This window comes from Artemia sp. Qi Xiang Cuo, chromosome 7 (genome assembly GCF_049724085.1).
Source record: "Artemia sp. Qi Xiang Cuo chromosome 7, ASM4972408v1, whole genome shotgun sequence".
NCBI lineage: Eukaryota > Metazoa > Arthropoda > Branchiopoda > Anostraca > Artemiidae > Artemia > Artemia sp. Qi Xiang Cuo.
The window spans coordinates 67,583,007-67,596,831 of NC_142800.1; the positions used below are offsets into that span (position 1 = coordinate 67,583,007).

General features: G+C 35.7%; 1 protein-coding gene across 1 annotated transcript in view; it reads right to left on the minus strand.

Annotated features, from left to right (window-relative positions):
* Positions 1 to 553: 553 nt before the first annotated feature.
* Positions 554 to 13,825, minus strand: part of Task7 (TWIK-related acid-sensitive K[+] channel 7) — a 439,213-nt gene continuing 425,941 nt past the window's right edge. Inside the window, exon 7 of the mRNA XM_089091908.1 lies at positions 554 to 609. Coding sequence (XP_088948034.1) covers positions 554 to 609 — 56 coding nt within the window. The remainder of the gene's footprint in view (positions 610 to 13,825) is intronic.

Below are 13,825 nucleotides of genomic sequence, written 5' to 3' on the forward strand. Positions count from 1 at the left end.
TCTTTACGCTAAAACTTTTTTTTAGTGTTTCAAAAGAGCTATTTATTCTAATTAAACGGCCTTTGTGATACAAACGACCAAATTAACACATTCGTGATTTTTCTTCTGGCAAAAAATACAAAATTCCACATTTTTGCAGATAGGAGCTTGAAACCTCTACGGTAGGATTTTCTGATGCGCTGAATTAGATGGTTTGATTTTCATTAAGATTCAATCACTTTTAGGAGGTGTGTCCTTCTTTTTTCGGGAATAAGGCAAATGTTTCTCACGGTCGTGACTTTTGTTCGGTAAGACTAAAGGTAAAGGTAAAGGTAAAGGATGCGGCACTAGACCCTTAAGGTCCAAACCGGCGGTGCTGATCTCCGTTTCGTGGCCCTTCAGCCAGGAAGTGCAATGGGGGGCTGGGTGCAATGGGGGGCAATGGGGGTAAGACTAACCTTGATGAAACTTATATAATTGAAATCAGCATAAAAATCCAATTTTTTTTTTATATATCTATTGGTATAAAATTCTGTTTTTAAGAGTTTCGGTTACTATTGAGCCGGGTCGTTCCTTACTTGCAGTTTATTGCACGAACTATTTGATTATTCCAGGTATTCCAGGTACTTCCTTCAAAAAAAAAATTTAACATTTAAAACCGTGTGTTTCCACAATATACGATTTATTTTGTATTAATGTAAATCATTTATTACTTTTAAGACAACTTTAACTTAACAAACAACAACTCACGAGCATAATTGAGATATTATTTTATTCTTTTGTTTCATAATAAAAGCTATGACATCTCTAATCAAAACGTTATAATTCCGTCTTTTTTATATTGGATTCAAGTACTTAGATGGCAATCGAATTTACAAATTTGCTACTTTTATGAGTAAATCAAAGAAGAAAATAAAAAAAGCATAATATTTGTGCACTCAAAAACATATATTGTTGCATCAATATGTAGAAAAACCACTAGGAAGTGCAAATAGTTGCATGTGTGAGATACCAGCGGGAACCAAGGACGATGCTCCGTAACGTTTAACTTCCTAAATAAATACCATAAGATGGAAAATAGTGAAAAATTTAGTTAAAACCAACAAAAATAGTTTTTCATTTATAGAGCATCTGAGAAAACTGGATCAAATGCACAACTATCTTGCGTGGATTGAGGTCAATTTTTCAATGCTATACATATTTTGTAAGTTACGCTTTTTAAAATAATCAATTCGTATTGTCTGGAATGTTAAAAAATGGTATTGTTTATTGGGAAGTATATTTAGCAACTCGAGTAGGCGTTTCCGGGGAATGTTTTTACACATCACTTGTCACAACAGTATAGGACTACCTTATATTCTATGCTTTCCGCTTTTTTGGAAGATAGTTTCTTCATCGGATACAGTGAAATCCCATATATTATATATTTTATATATTTTGCTGAAAATTTGTTTTACCAACCACTGTGGATACAAAATACCAAATTTATCGAATAAATATACTGTAGAAGATTCAGAAATTGCAGTGCTAAAACTTTTTGAAAAACCTACAAATAAAACAGCAGATCGCCTATGTTTTTATGAATTATCGTTTGATTGTAAATGGGTTGTAGATTTTACCCATTAGCTAAACTTACAAGTAAATCCTGTCATGATTGTTTTGTTAGTTGTTTTTGTTTACCTTCCTTTGATACCGTAGCGTTGATACTTTTCTAGAGGCACATTTTGAACAGCCTCCAAGAAAGAATATTGGTTTTTTGCTAAAGAAAAATACCAGACAGGGCAAAGATATTCTAAAATTAAGTTTTTTATATTCAATTAAATAAAATCGAAGAATTTTGTGCTTAGCAAATATTCTTAAAAATAAGCAATGCCGAGTGTGTGAGCTTCCCACTTTAGATCACTGGTTACTGTTTCATGTATAAGTCTAATCTTTTAAACCGAAATTCGCTAGAGGTAAGGGCTGGGTGGAATACCCAAAATTTCTTGAAATAGTAAAAAAAAAATCTTATAACATGGTTTCAATATGTCCCTTTTTAAAAATTTTCTTGCAAATTCCTATAGGGGATACCTTTGCTGAGAACATAACCATATGGTCTGCTGTTTGACAAAATTATGATCTTTTATCATGCCTTTTCAATGCAAGTCTTTTTTCACGTGTTTATCGTTTTAGTCCCTCACGTTTTACGGACCTTGCACATCTATCATATATTGCGTGTATAGGTGATGTGCATTATTTACTAGCCGTACTAAGTTTAGCCTAAAGAAAATTGATCCTGCTTAATTCTAAGGATTTTGAAGAAATAAACCTTAAACTGAACATTGGAAAAGGTGAATATTAGTTTTTAATCCCCAAACACAGAAGTAATAATTTAGATTGTGGACCCTACTCAGCTAAGCTTAATTCTTTGTTTTATTGGCTTGGCATTAATATTTACTCTTCTGTTCTAACTATCCAGTCTAATATACTTGCTGACGTTAAAAATCATCTTAAAGCAGGTCATGCAAAAGTAGTCCCAAATCAGGCCGATTTGCCTGTAACGCCAAGGCAAGACTTTCTTTATCTAATGTGTTGTGAGCATTTCTTTTACTTTCTGTCAGGTTTCAACCAATCTTTGAATGACAGGGATCTGTCGGATACAAGAATTTTGTGTTTCCATTATTGTAGATTTGTACTGCGTCTATCTAGTTGGAAAAGAAATCGTATAACTATTTCCAGGTTTTGTGCGATGGATAGATTGACTTCGTATGAAGAGTTGCATTCGAAGTTCAAGTGGGAAGCTTACCAACGGTTAGGTCCATTGCTCCCTGTTACAACGATGTTCTGATCAGCCCAAAGTTTGAGACTAGAATCAAGCATTGTTGTCTTGCTTATTATATGAATTTACATTTGAAAACTTTTACTGTTTAAAAAAGTGAAAATGTTTAAGTTACTTGTGTGTTGTCACATTGGTTTTATCATTTGGGGTTGTATACTCCTATTGTTTTCCGTTTTTGTGAGGGATATGTTTTTAATTTGTTTTGTGTGTCTTTGCATTTTATTTTCCCTTGTAGATTAGTTTGCTCCACTTCCTGTAATAGCGGGGTAAGAAATAAATTTTTATTACCGTAATACTTGAGTCTTGCAATGCTTAAAATTATTGCTCCTCGTTTTTTATATTTCATAAATCCCGTTACACAACTTAAATGTAAGAGAATATTTGTTGTATTGTCTTTCTTTCTCCTTTCCTTAAATACTCAACCCTTTTTTATGTTAGTGTAGACTGTTTTAGAATAAACAAAAAGAACTATTATAAAATATGATTTTCTATTGATTTTTGTCCGCTTAAGTTAATAATCATCGAAAAATAAATCTCAAGCTTTTCCTTATTGTTCCGAAAGTGCTGGGCAAACAAATGTTCCTTGTTTTGATCCCTACCTAATTTTCGTCCTTTGTCATTTTCAATTCCTTTGATTTCTCGATTGGGGGGATCTTTTTTAATCCAAAGTCCTTCAGTATTCCAAGTAATCTAATTTTAATGTTTTTTTTTTATTTTCCTGCCAATCACTAATTCTCTCCTTTGCTTTCTATTGTTTTTTTTTTTTTTCTTTTAGTCAAATTAAAATTGAGCAGTTTGCACGAAAGTAATGTTTGCTACAGGCTTTATGCTATGTTCTTGTACAGCTTATTCTGAATGTTTTTGTATTGGTTGGGCAGTAACTTTCAAATTGCACATGTAACAATTTTTTAAATCTTGTAACATAAATATTAGTTGCTTTCTAGCAATTTACTACAACTGAGAGAAGAGGTATCGTAATAATACTGATAATCTCTTTCATGACTCTATCTCTTTCATTTGTGCTGACTGATAATCTCTTTCATGACAACAAACTTCATAGAGTGCCCACGTCTGCATAATCGTGTATTGGATTTATAGCTAGGATATCATACTGATGTGTAATATAAATTATTTGTTGACTTTTTGTGTTGATTAAATTGATTTTATTTGTGTTGAATTTCTATTGAAGACCGGGTTGATTACAAAATTAATAAATGTGATGACTCCAATTGTCAACGTATGTTTTAGCGTATAAGTCTGAACTAATAAGCGTTTCAAAATTCAAATTAGCGTTATAGGATTATATCATAATAGCATTAAGGTCAGACGTAACCTGGGCTGTAGCTCAATTCTTATAAGTTTCATACATTTTGCATAACTTTCCAAGACTTTGCCATCTACCTGATCTTGCAACCAAAACATCAACAAATTAGCACACAATTAGCAATATCTGTTGAACAGGTTCCATTTGAGAGCTAGTATTTTACCTTTAGCTTTCTTGTCTGCTAGTGTATTTTGTTTACCAGCTCGTTTACTTATTGTAATAAAAGACACTAAAATTCCATCCAACACAGATATTACTCTTAGAATTTGACCCAGTGCCCATAATTAAGTAAATCCAATGATGCTAATGTTTGAGAGCAGAGTAAATATGTTGACAAAAACTTCATTATGACGTTTTCGGTGCAAGGATAAAAAAAAAATCATAAGGAGGGGAGGGAACAAATAACAACACCCAATCGGGACAGAAAATACCAAAGTATGCCAAATATACATACTTAGTTTCTCTCTCGCACTTGTTGCAGGACCTGACGAGGACACTTCACCCGGCATCCATATGAATAGCATGAGTAACTCCCCCTGTCACGATTTTGTGTCATATTTTAAGCAAATTGGACCGAGCAGCAATTTCATCTTCTATGTAACTTTCGAAATCAAACAGTGGGTTTGGGGTCGTTCCTAATATTTAAAGACCAATTCTTTAATTGACCGCCTGGTTGCCCTCATCAGTTTGGGAAAGGAGAAGCTAGAAGTTCATGGTAGAATATACGATCATTGGGTCGTCTCAGGACATGACCAAGATTCACTGTTTTTGCAGGACATGGCCAAGACAAATATGGTCAAATACCTCAATATCATGGAGGTGGTTAAAAGCCTTCAGCGATCAAGAATGCACAAATAAGAAGAGAAAGGGCATTACAGATGCTTTGCAGACACAAATATTTGTCTTTATGGGGACATACAGCCGGTTTCACAAAAGACAGTGGAACTGTGAGAAGATGCCTCAGGATTATTTGATCCTATTTTCTTTTCAATATCACTCCCCCCCCCAAAATAGCCTATCAGTGAGTTAAGGTAAGGCAAGCTATTAACTTTTGCCGATTCTTGTCTGCGAAATACAGGCTGGTCACCAGACTGTATATTTTGATGCATCACTTCAGTTTTGGCGGAGTTCATCTTCACATCCAGCAGATGGATGAAATATGCTATTTCGTTTAGTCTTGCTTCGGCTGTTGCTGAATCAGCAGCAGTTGTAACAAGGTTGTCCGCGTAATCCAATCCAAGAACTAGAAACATTATTGCCCACACCCATTCAGTCAAATCTCAATAACACACATTCGAGAATCCAGTTTATACAGTAGCAAAACAAAATATGTGGCAATGTGCCATCCTACTTAACACCACTTTCCACATTGAAGGGCATAGTCCCTTCACCCAGCACTCTTAACAGCCAATTGACAATTCTGGTCGTAGACCTTCATGACCTTCAATGCTCGTCGTGGTCAGTCAAAGGTTTTTACGGGTCAAAAGTAGCAACACAATCCAAAAACGTGTTAATTATAGCTTGTTATTTATGATAATATACAGTTTGCACTGATGAAGAACAAGAAGAATAATGAATATCAAGTAAGTGCAACCTGACAAGGCCAAGACGAAGGGATCAATATCTTCCTTATTTCAGAGGTGAGGCGCCAAGTCTCGACAGCATAAGGAGAAAGTAAACTGCACCCTCTATGTTGCACCTAAACTAGCCAATTGATCACGAAATATGTGGAGCAATTTCATATAAGATGAACCCATAATCTCTCTGATGAACGCGTTGTTGTCCCTACCATATTACTATTTTTACGAATTTTCTCAAAATAATTTCGCGGAAACTATAAACAAATTTTTAGTCATCTTCCATGTTATTGTGTTTTTGAAACGTTCTACACGTGATTCATCTTCGCCAGTTTCCCAACTATGCTTGAATGTAGTAGCCCGTCCCATCAGGGTTAATAAATTCCGCAAGAAGAAGAGTAACTACATACATTTAAAATTCCAGAATGAATTTTAATCGGGAAAAATCTTTTATCGGTGCGACACTCAATTATAAAAATTCGAATAACACACATACCTATACTGAATCAAATAACTGCCTGTAGAAAACTACTGGACATAGTTAAAGGTATTTGGTCATTATAAAAAATGAGGAACAGGGCAATCTAGGATTGAGGTCGAGAAGTGCGTGTACATGGTTATGGGAAAAAACATGCACCTCCAGATTTTTGTTGAGCATAATCTGTTCCCACTTAGCCATCTAGAGGTTTATACGATTTTTCGCGAGCCCTTTCATTACAAATGAGAAAACATCTTTTAAAAATCTGGTTAATATACTAAGAATTCAAACTAAGGTATAAAATAAGCTCAATTTTTAGCATTTTCATTGCACGAGGACCAAATTTAGCCGCTGTGCATTGATATATTGTGTTTACTTTCAGAGTAACGGGTGAGGTCTCAAAATCTTAATTAGACCGTACTTTTATACATTTTATAGCAGCCTTTTAAATGCTCAAAAGACAAATCGGAGCATTTGAAGTGGCTTCTTTTCTGAAACGGTCAAATCCAGTGACACAATAGCTGTTTTTCACTCGGTCGACTTCACGAAAAAATCCATAATGAATGAATATGGGGGTTAACAGAAGTCAGCCGCTTTTATCTTCGTTTATTTCTCTTAAAATTTATCAAAAAGCTACTATATCATAACTCTTGAAGTCTTGAAGACCCTAATTTCATAGTTTTGTTCGAACTGAACTCTAGCTAGACTCGTGAATAATTTATTTTTAAATTAGAAGCTTGGATAAAGCAAAAAAATTCACCATATGCACCAAATTTTAAACTTTCTTTAAATCTTTGATGCATATTTCATAGATCAGGGAAACACACTTGATTTTAGTTGTTTAAACAAATCGCACTTTATTCGTTACGCAGCCTGTGTGAATTATAACTCAATAATTTCTTATTTTTTAGTCTCATTTTCACCCTTTGGAAAATTTCACCTATTCCACTACTGAGATTTTACATCACAAATAATTTAGACGCGGAAATCTTTAACTTTGATTAACTTTCAACTGAACAGAGTCTGACAGAAGTTCTACCACCATCCAGACGCTATTGAGAAGGATTGCCAAGCCACAAAAAGGAATCACTTCTCAACAAAATTGGAGCAATTTTATCCAAAAGACCTTCTGATTATTTCAAAAACTTTTGCCGAAAAAAAAAGGCCTAAAAGCACTTCTTTTTACATTTTATCCTTTGTCGTCAGGAAAAGCTATATTTAGAATCCAACTTTTCACTTGAGGGTTAAACCTTATCCTTAAGATCCGTCATAAGGCATACGCAGCATTTGCTCTTCATTGATTCCCTAAAAAATAGATGCCTTTAATTGTTTCAAATATGCTTCCTCATCTCTTCTGAATGGAGACTAAAATTCATATTTTCATCATTTATTTAAAATTGAGAACCGTCGTTATCAGCATTAAATAAACAAATCGTTCTCTTCATGTTTCGGTCTGTTTGCTATTTTTTTGCGGGGGGGGGGGGGAGGGAGTACCCAAAAGATGTTCTTTTAGGCAGTATTCATGGTGGTTGTAGAAGCGTTAGTAGGGGAGTTGTAGAGTTTTGGTTGTTAAGTGGCATATTTAACAGCTTGAATGGTTTCGTCCAGGAAACTTTGCTACATATCGATAATATTTACAATCCTATTGCGCTGGTATATATCTTCTGTACAATGCCTGTTTGAAAGATAAATGATAAGACAAATACAGTGAACATCCGCTTCCTTTTTCAACTTTGGCGAATATCTGGCGCAGCTGCCACTATGGACACGAAACACAGGATCCATCCAATAAATGTAAGATTCTTACATTGGAGTGTCAAAACTGATTGAAAAATATAGAAAGAAAACAGCAAGCGACCTATTTATTCTGCAGGTGAAGCATGTTCTTCAGTATTTTTGTTAGAATTATAAATGGGTTGTTGACTTTACCACTGGCTACACTTACATGTAAATGTTGCAATGATTTTGTTAGTCATGGTTTTAGTGGTTGTGGATTTGTTCTTTGTCATAATTTATCTTCATTTCCAATATCACGGCTCTTTTTGAACAATTTAAAGAGAGACTACTATTATTTTTTTTTTTTTTTTTTTTTTTTTTTGTTAAATAAAATGTAAAAATTTCAAAATGTGTGAAAATGTCAAGGAATAAAATATTTTAAAATTTACCCTTTTTATGAAATGTTAAATGAATGGATCCGGGGACTTTGGTAGTTGCTAGGAATCTTAAATTGTTTGCTTGTTTAACAGTGTTGGATATGTGAACTTCAAACTTTGGATCACTGGTGACAGTTCCAGCATTAAATCTAATCTATTAAACTGAAATATGGAAGGAATATGAGAGGTAAAGGCAGGGTAGAATCACAAAAACAAAACATCGTAAAAATAATTTTTCAATATGTCCCAGTTCAAAATTTATGTAACAAATTAGCCGTTGTTCTATATTCAAACATTTATTGTTCACTTTTAGAGTAATGAGTAAAGTTGTGTCTTTATTGCGACTCTTTTAGGGGATTAAATAAAAAAAACAAGTGTTTTTAACTGTAAGTAAGGAGCGACATTAAAACTCAAAACGAACAGAAAATATGCCGTATATCAAGAGTAGCCTTCTCTTCAATACCTTGTTCTTTACGCTAAAGCTGTTATCACTTCTAAAAAAGCATCTTATTCTAATTAAACGGCCCCTGTGTTTCAGTAGCCGTTCCTAAAAAATTGGCACAAACAGTCAAACTTTAGCGTAAAGAGCAAGGTATTGAGGAGGGGTTAACCCTTCACATACGGAATAATTTCTTTTTGTTTCGAGTTTTAATATTGCTCCTTACTTTCAGTTAAAAAACTTGTTCTTTTTTTATATTTAATTTCTCTTCATTTTTTCAAATAATACAGGTAAATCTGGCTCAGCCTCCATAAAATACATCCCCCCCCCTTACGGGAAACTTCTCCATGAAATTTGCATCCAATGGAAAGTACATCCCCCCCCCGTAAAGTTCCATCCAGATAGTTCCATCATCGCTGAAAATCCCCCCTTCCCGTAAAATTTCTTGCGGATGATTCAGCCTGAAAAATTATCCATAGCACACTTTTATTCGAAAATGACTTCAATCTCTAGTCAGTTTCTCGATCACTCTGGAAATGCCCCCTTCCGTAGAAATTTTTTTCGGAAATCAAAACACGTGGAAAATAGCCCCAGGATAATTCCCCCGGAACATCTTCACATGCAAAATTGAATTGGCAAAGATAATGTAAGACAATTAACAAGAATTTCGTGAAAGAGTTCTGTCAAATCCCCCCAGTGTAAAAAATTTCCTGGAAAATGCACCCCCCACCCCCGGAACTTTCCCTCCCATAGAAGATTCTCCCAACAGAACTCCATCCCAAGCACAAAATCCCCCTCCCCCCGAAAAATGTCTGTATACTTCCCAGTAACAAATACTATACGTAAACAATGGGTAAATTTCCTAACTTACAGTTCTCTCCCCACGGACTTTGGGGGTCATTTTACACCTAAAGACATAGTTGATCAACAATACTAAACAAAATGGTTATCTCAAAATTTTGAGATCTTTCAACAATACTAAACAAAATGGTTATCTCAAAACTTTGTTTAGATAACCTTTAAAAATAAATGGGCGTCTGAATAAATGCCTGTCCAATATTCTAGGACTATCACAGGCAACGCTGTAGCGTTGCCTATAGTAAAGGCCCTACGGCTCCAATGTTTTATTATTTATTTATTATTATTTTTTTCCAGAGGCCCTTCATATGGAAGGGGTCGTCGTAGAAACTCCAAAGGGGGCTCATTCGATTGGAAATTCAAAGGGCTAGTGCTCTTTTTAATAGTCGAAAGTGATTGGAGGGCAACTAGCCTCCCTACGCCCATCATTCCCACAAACACATTCAATCAAAATGTTCAGATAACCATTTTGTTCAGCGTAGTTGATTTTCAGATAGAAAATATATTTTTGAGGAGGACACTCCCCCACAACCCTCAGGGCAAGGGTTTTAAGTTATGCCCTGGGGTATATAAGATTTTTATACAAGGCGTTGTCGTAGAAACTTCAAAATAGGCTCATTCGATTGGAAATTCAAAGGGCTAGTGCCCTTTTTAAATAGTAGAAAGTTATTGGAGGGCAACTATCCCCCCCCCGCGCCGCATTTCCCCATACACATCCAGTCAAAATTTTGAGATATCCATTTTATTCAGCGTAGTTGATTTCCAGATAGAAAGTATATTTTTGAGGAGGACACTCCCCCCACAACCCTCAGGGCAAGGGTTTTAAGTTATGCCCTGGGGGCATATAAGGTTTTTATAAAAGGCGTTGTCGTAGAAACTTCAAAAAAGGCTCATTCGATTGGAAATTCAAAAGGATAGTGCCCTTTTTAATAGTCGAAAGTGATTGGAGAGCAACTAGCACCCCCTCCCCGCCAATCATTCCCCCACACACATCCAATCAATAGCCATTTTGTTCAGCGTAGTTGATTTCCAGATAGAAAATATGTTTTTGAGGAACACAATCCCCCACAACCCTCAGGGCAAGGGTTTTAAGTTATGCCCTGGGGGCATATTCGGTTTTTATAGAAGGTGTTGTCGTAGAAACTTCAGAAAAACCTCATTCAATTGGAAATTCAAAGGACTAGTGCCCTTTTTAATAGTCGAAATTGATTGGAGGGCAGCTAGCACCCCCACCACGCCCATCTTTCCCCCAAACACATCCAAACAAAATTTTGATGTAGCCATTTTGTTCAGCGTAGTTAATTTTCATATAGAAAATATGTTTTTGAGGAGGACAATCCCCCACAACCCTCAAGGCAAGGGTTTTAAGTTATACCCTGAGGGCATATAAGGTTTTTATAGAAGGCAGTGTCGTAGAAACTTCAAAAAAGGCTCATTCGATTGGAAATTCAAAGGGCTAGTGCTTTTTTTAATATTCAAATGTTATTTGAGTGCAACTAACCCCCCTCTGACGCCCACCTTTTCCCCAAACACATCCAATGAAAATTTTGAGACAGCCATTTTATTTAACGTGGTTTTAAGTTCTGAAAATTAGGTCTTTGAGGATGACAATTCCCCCACAGCCTTCGGGCAAGGGTTGTAACTTATGCCCTGGGGGCATATAAGGTTTTGTATAGAAAACATTGTCGTATAAACTTCAGAGAGGGCTCTTTTGATTGGAAATTGAAAGTTCTAGTTCAATTTTTAAGCATCATAATATATTGGATGGTAACCAGCTCCCCCCCCCCCTAAACTCTTTTTTCTCAAATGCCTGCCATAAAAAAGTTAGTATAGCTATTTTTTTAAAAATAGTTCAAAGATCATATAACAAAAATTCCGGTGTTGACACAACCCACCAGGGCCCGGGGGGAAGGCGTTGCAAGTTATGCCCTGGGGGCATATATGGGTCTTATGGAGAGGATGCTCGTATTAACTTCAAAGAGGGATCATTTGATTGGAAATTGAAAGTTTTAGTTCACTTTTTAAGAGTCAAAAGAGATAAGAGGGAACCTAGCCCCCCCCCACTCTATGCCCGTTTTTCCTCAAACCTATCCGACAAGAACTTTGAGATAGCTTTTTTTTTAAATAGCTCAAAGACCATATAACGAAAACTCAGGGATTAACACAGCCCCCCAGGGCCCGAGGGAAGGCGTTGTATGTTATGCCCTGGGGGAATATATGGTTCTGATTGAAGGGATGCTCGTAAAAAATTCAGAGATGGCTCATGTGATTGGAAATTGAAAGTTCTAGTTAGGTTTTTTCGAGTCAAAAGATATTGGAGGGCAACTAACCCCCCACGCCCCTTTTCCCAAAATGCATCCAATAAAAATGTTGAGATAGGCATTAGGTTAAAAATTTCTCAAAAGTCAGATAATAAAAACTCAAGTATCGTCACAACCCCCCCCCAGGGTCCGGTGGCAGGCGTTGTAAGTTATGCCCTTGGGCATATATTGTTCGTATGAAAGGGATGATCGTAGAAACTTCAGAGAGGGCTCATTTGATTGGATATTGATAATTCTAGCTCACTTTTTAATAGTCAAAAGAGATCCGAGGGCAGCTATCCCCCAACCTATCTGATGAAAATTTTGAGATAGACATCTTGTTAAAAATAGTTCAAAGGTTGGGTAACAAAAAATCCGGTGTCAATAGACCCCCCCCCAGGGCTCGGGGGAAGGCGTTTTAAGCTATGCCCTGAGGGAATGTATGGCTCTTATGAAAGGGTTGCTCGTAAAAACTTCATAGGGAGCTCATTTGATTGGAAATTGAAAGTTCTAGTTCACTTTTTAAGAGTCAAGAGAGTTAAACTAGCCCTACCCCACACTCTTTTTTCCCCAAACCCGTCCCCTAAAAATTTGAGATAGCCAGTGTTTTGGAAATTGTTCAACAATTAGATACCAAAAACACCCCCCAGATCCCGCGGGATAGGCGTTGTAAGTGTTATCCTGGGGTCGTATATGATTCTCATGAAAGGGATGCTCGTATAAACTTCACAGGGGGCTCATTTGATTGGAAATTGAAAGTTCTAGTTCATTTTTTAGGAGTCAAAAGATATCCAACGGTAACTAGCCCCCCACACACCCTTTTATCCCAAGGCTCATCCGATAAAAATTTTTATTATAGCCATTTCATTAAAAATAGTTCAAAAGTCAGATAAGAAAAATTCCTGTGTCGACGGAACCTGCCAGGGCCCGGAGGCAGGCGCTATGAGTAATGTTCTAGGGGTCAATTTAAAATAGTTTAACGTTCCCTTCGTTCCCCCATTTCTGAGGGCTGGGGAGGGGGGGGTCAATTTTGGAGGGAAAACCAAAAATGCTCAGAATCAAAGATAATTTCCATTCATCTTAGTTTTTAACGATGCTCCTTATTTCTAGTTGAAAATGCTTATTTTTGAATTTAATTGGGAATTAAAAGTCAAACTCTAACATAAAGAACAAGGTATTTTGGAGGGGGTATCTGATGAAATAATTTAGGTCGTATGATCAATTTAATTTATTTTTTAAATTCAATAGTTTTTCAGTAAGGACACTCGATATCCTAAAAGTGTCTGGTTAAAACTTTTTCCTTGAGCATCGATGTTGTTAGCAGAATTTCAAAAAGAATCGTTTATGAGGGCTGGCGTATCTTATTAAATAATTTAGTTCTTATGATAAATTTAATTTATTTTTTAATTAAGTATTTTTTCAGTAAGGACACTTGATAGACTAGTACCGTCTGATTCAAACTTTTACCATAAGCATCTATGCTATAAGAAGATTTTCAAAAAAGGAATTTTTTTAAAGTCTGCCGCATATGTTCAGAAAATTTATTTCCTATTTTCAATTTAATTTATTTTTTAATTCAACAATTTTTAAGCAAGTACATTCGATGTCCTAAAAGTTTTTGATTCAAACTTTTACCTTGAGCATCTATGTTGTTAGCAGAATTTCAAAAAAGGAACGTTTATGAGTGCTGGCGTATCTGATGAAATAATTTAGGTCGTATGATCAATTTAATTTATTTTTTAGTTCAGTAGTTTTCCAGTAAGGACACTCGATATCCTAAAAGTGTTTGATTCAAACTTTTACCTTCAGCATCTATGTTGTGAGCAAAATTTCAAAAAGGATCGTTTATGAGTGCTGGCGTATCTGATGAAATAATTTAGGTCGTATGATCAATTTTAT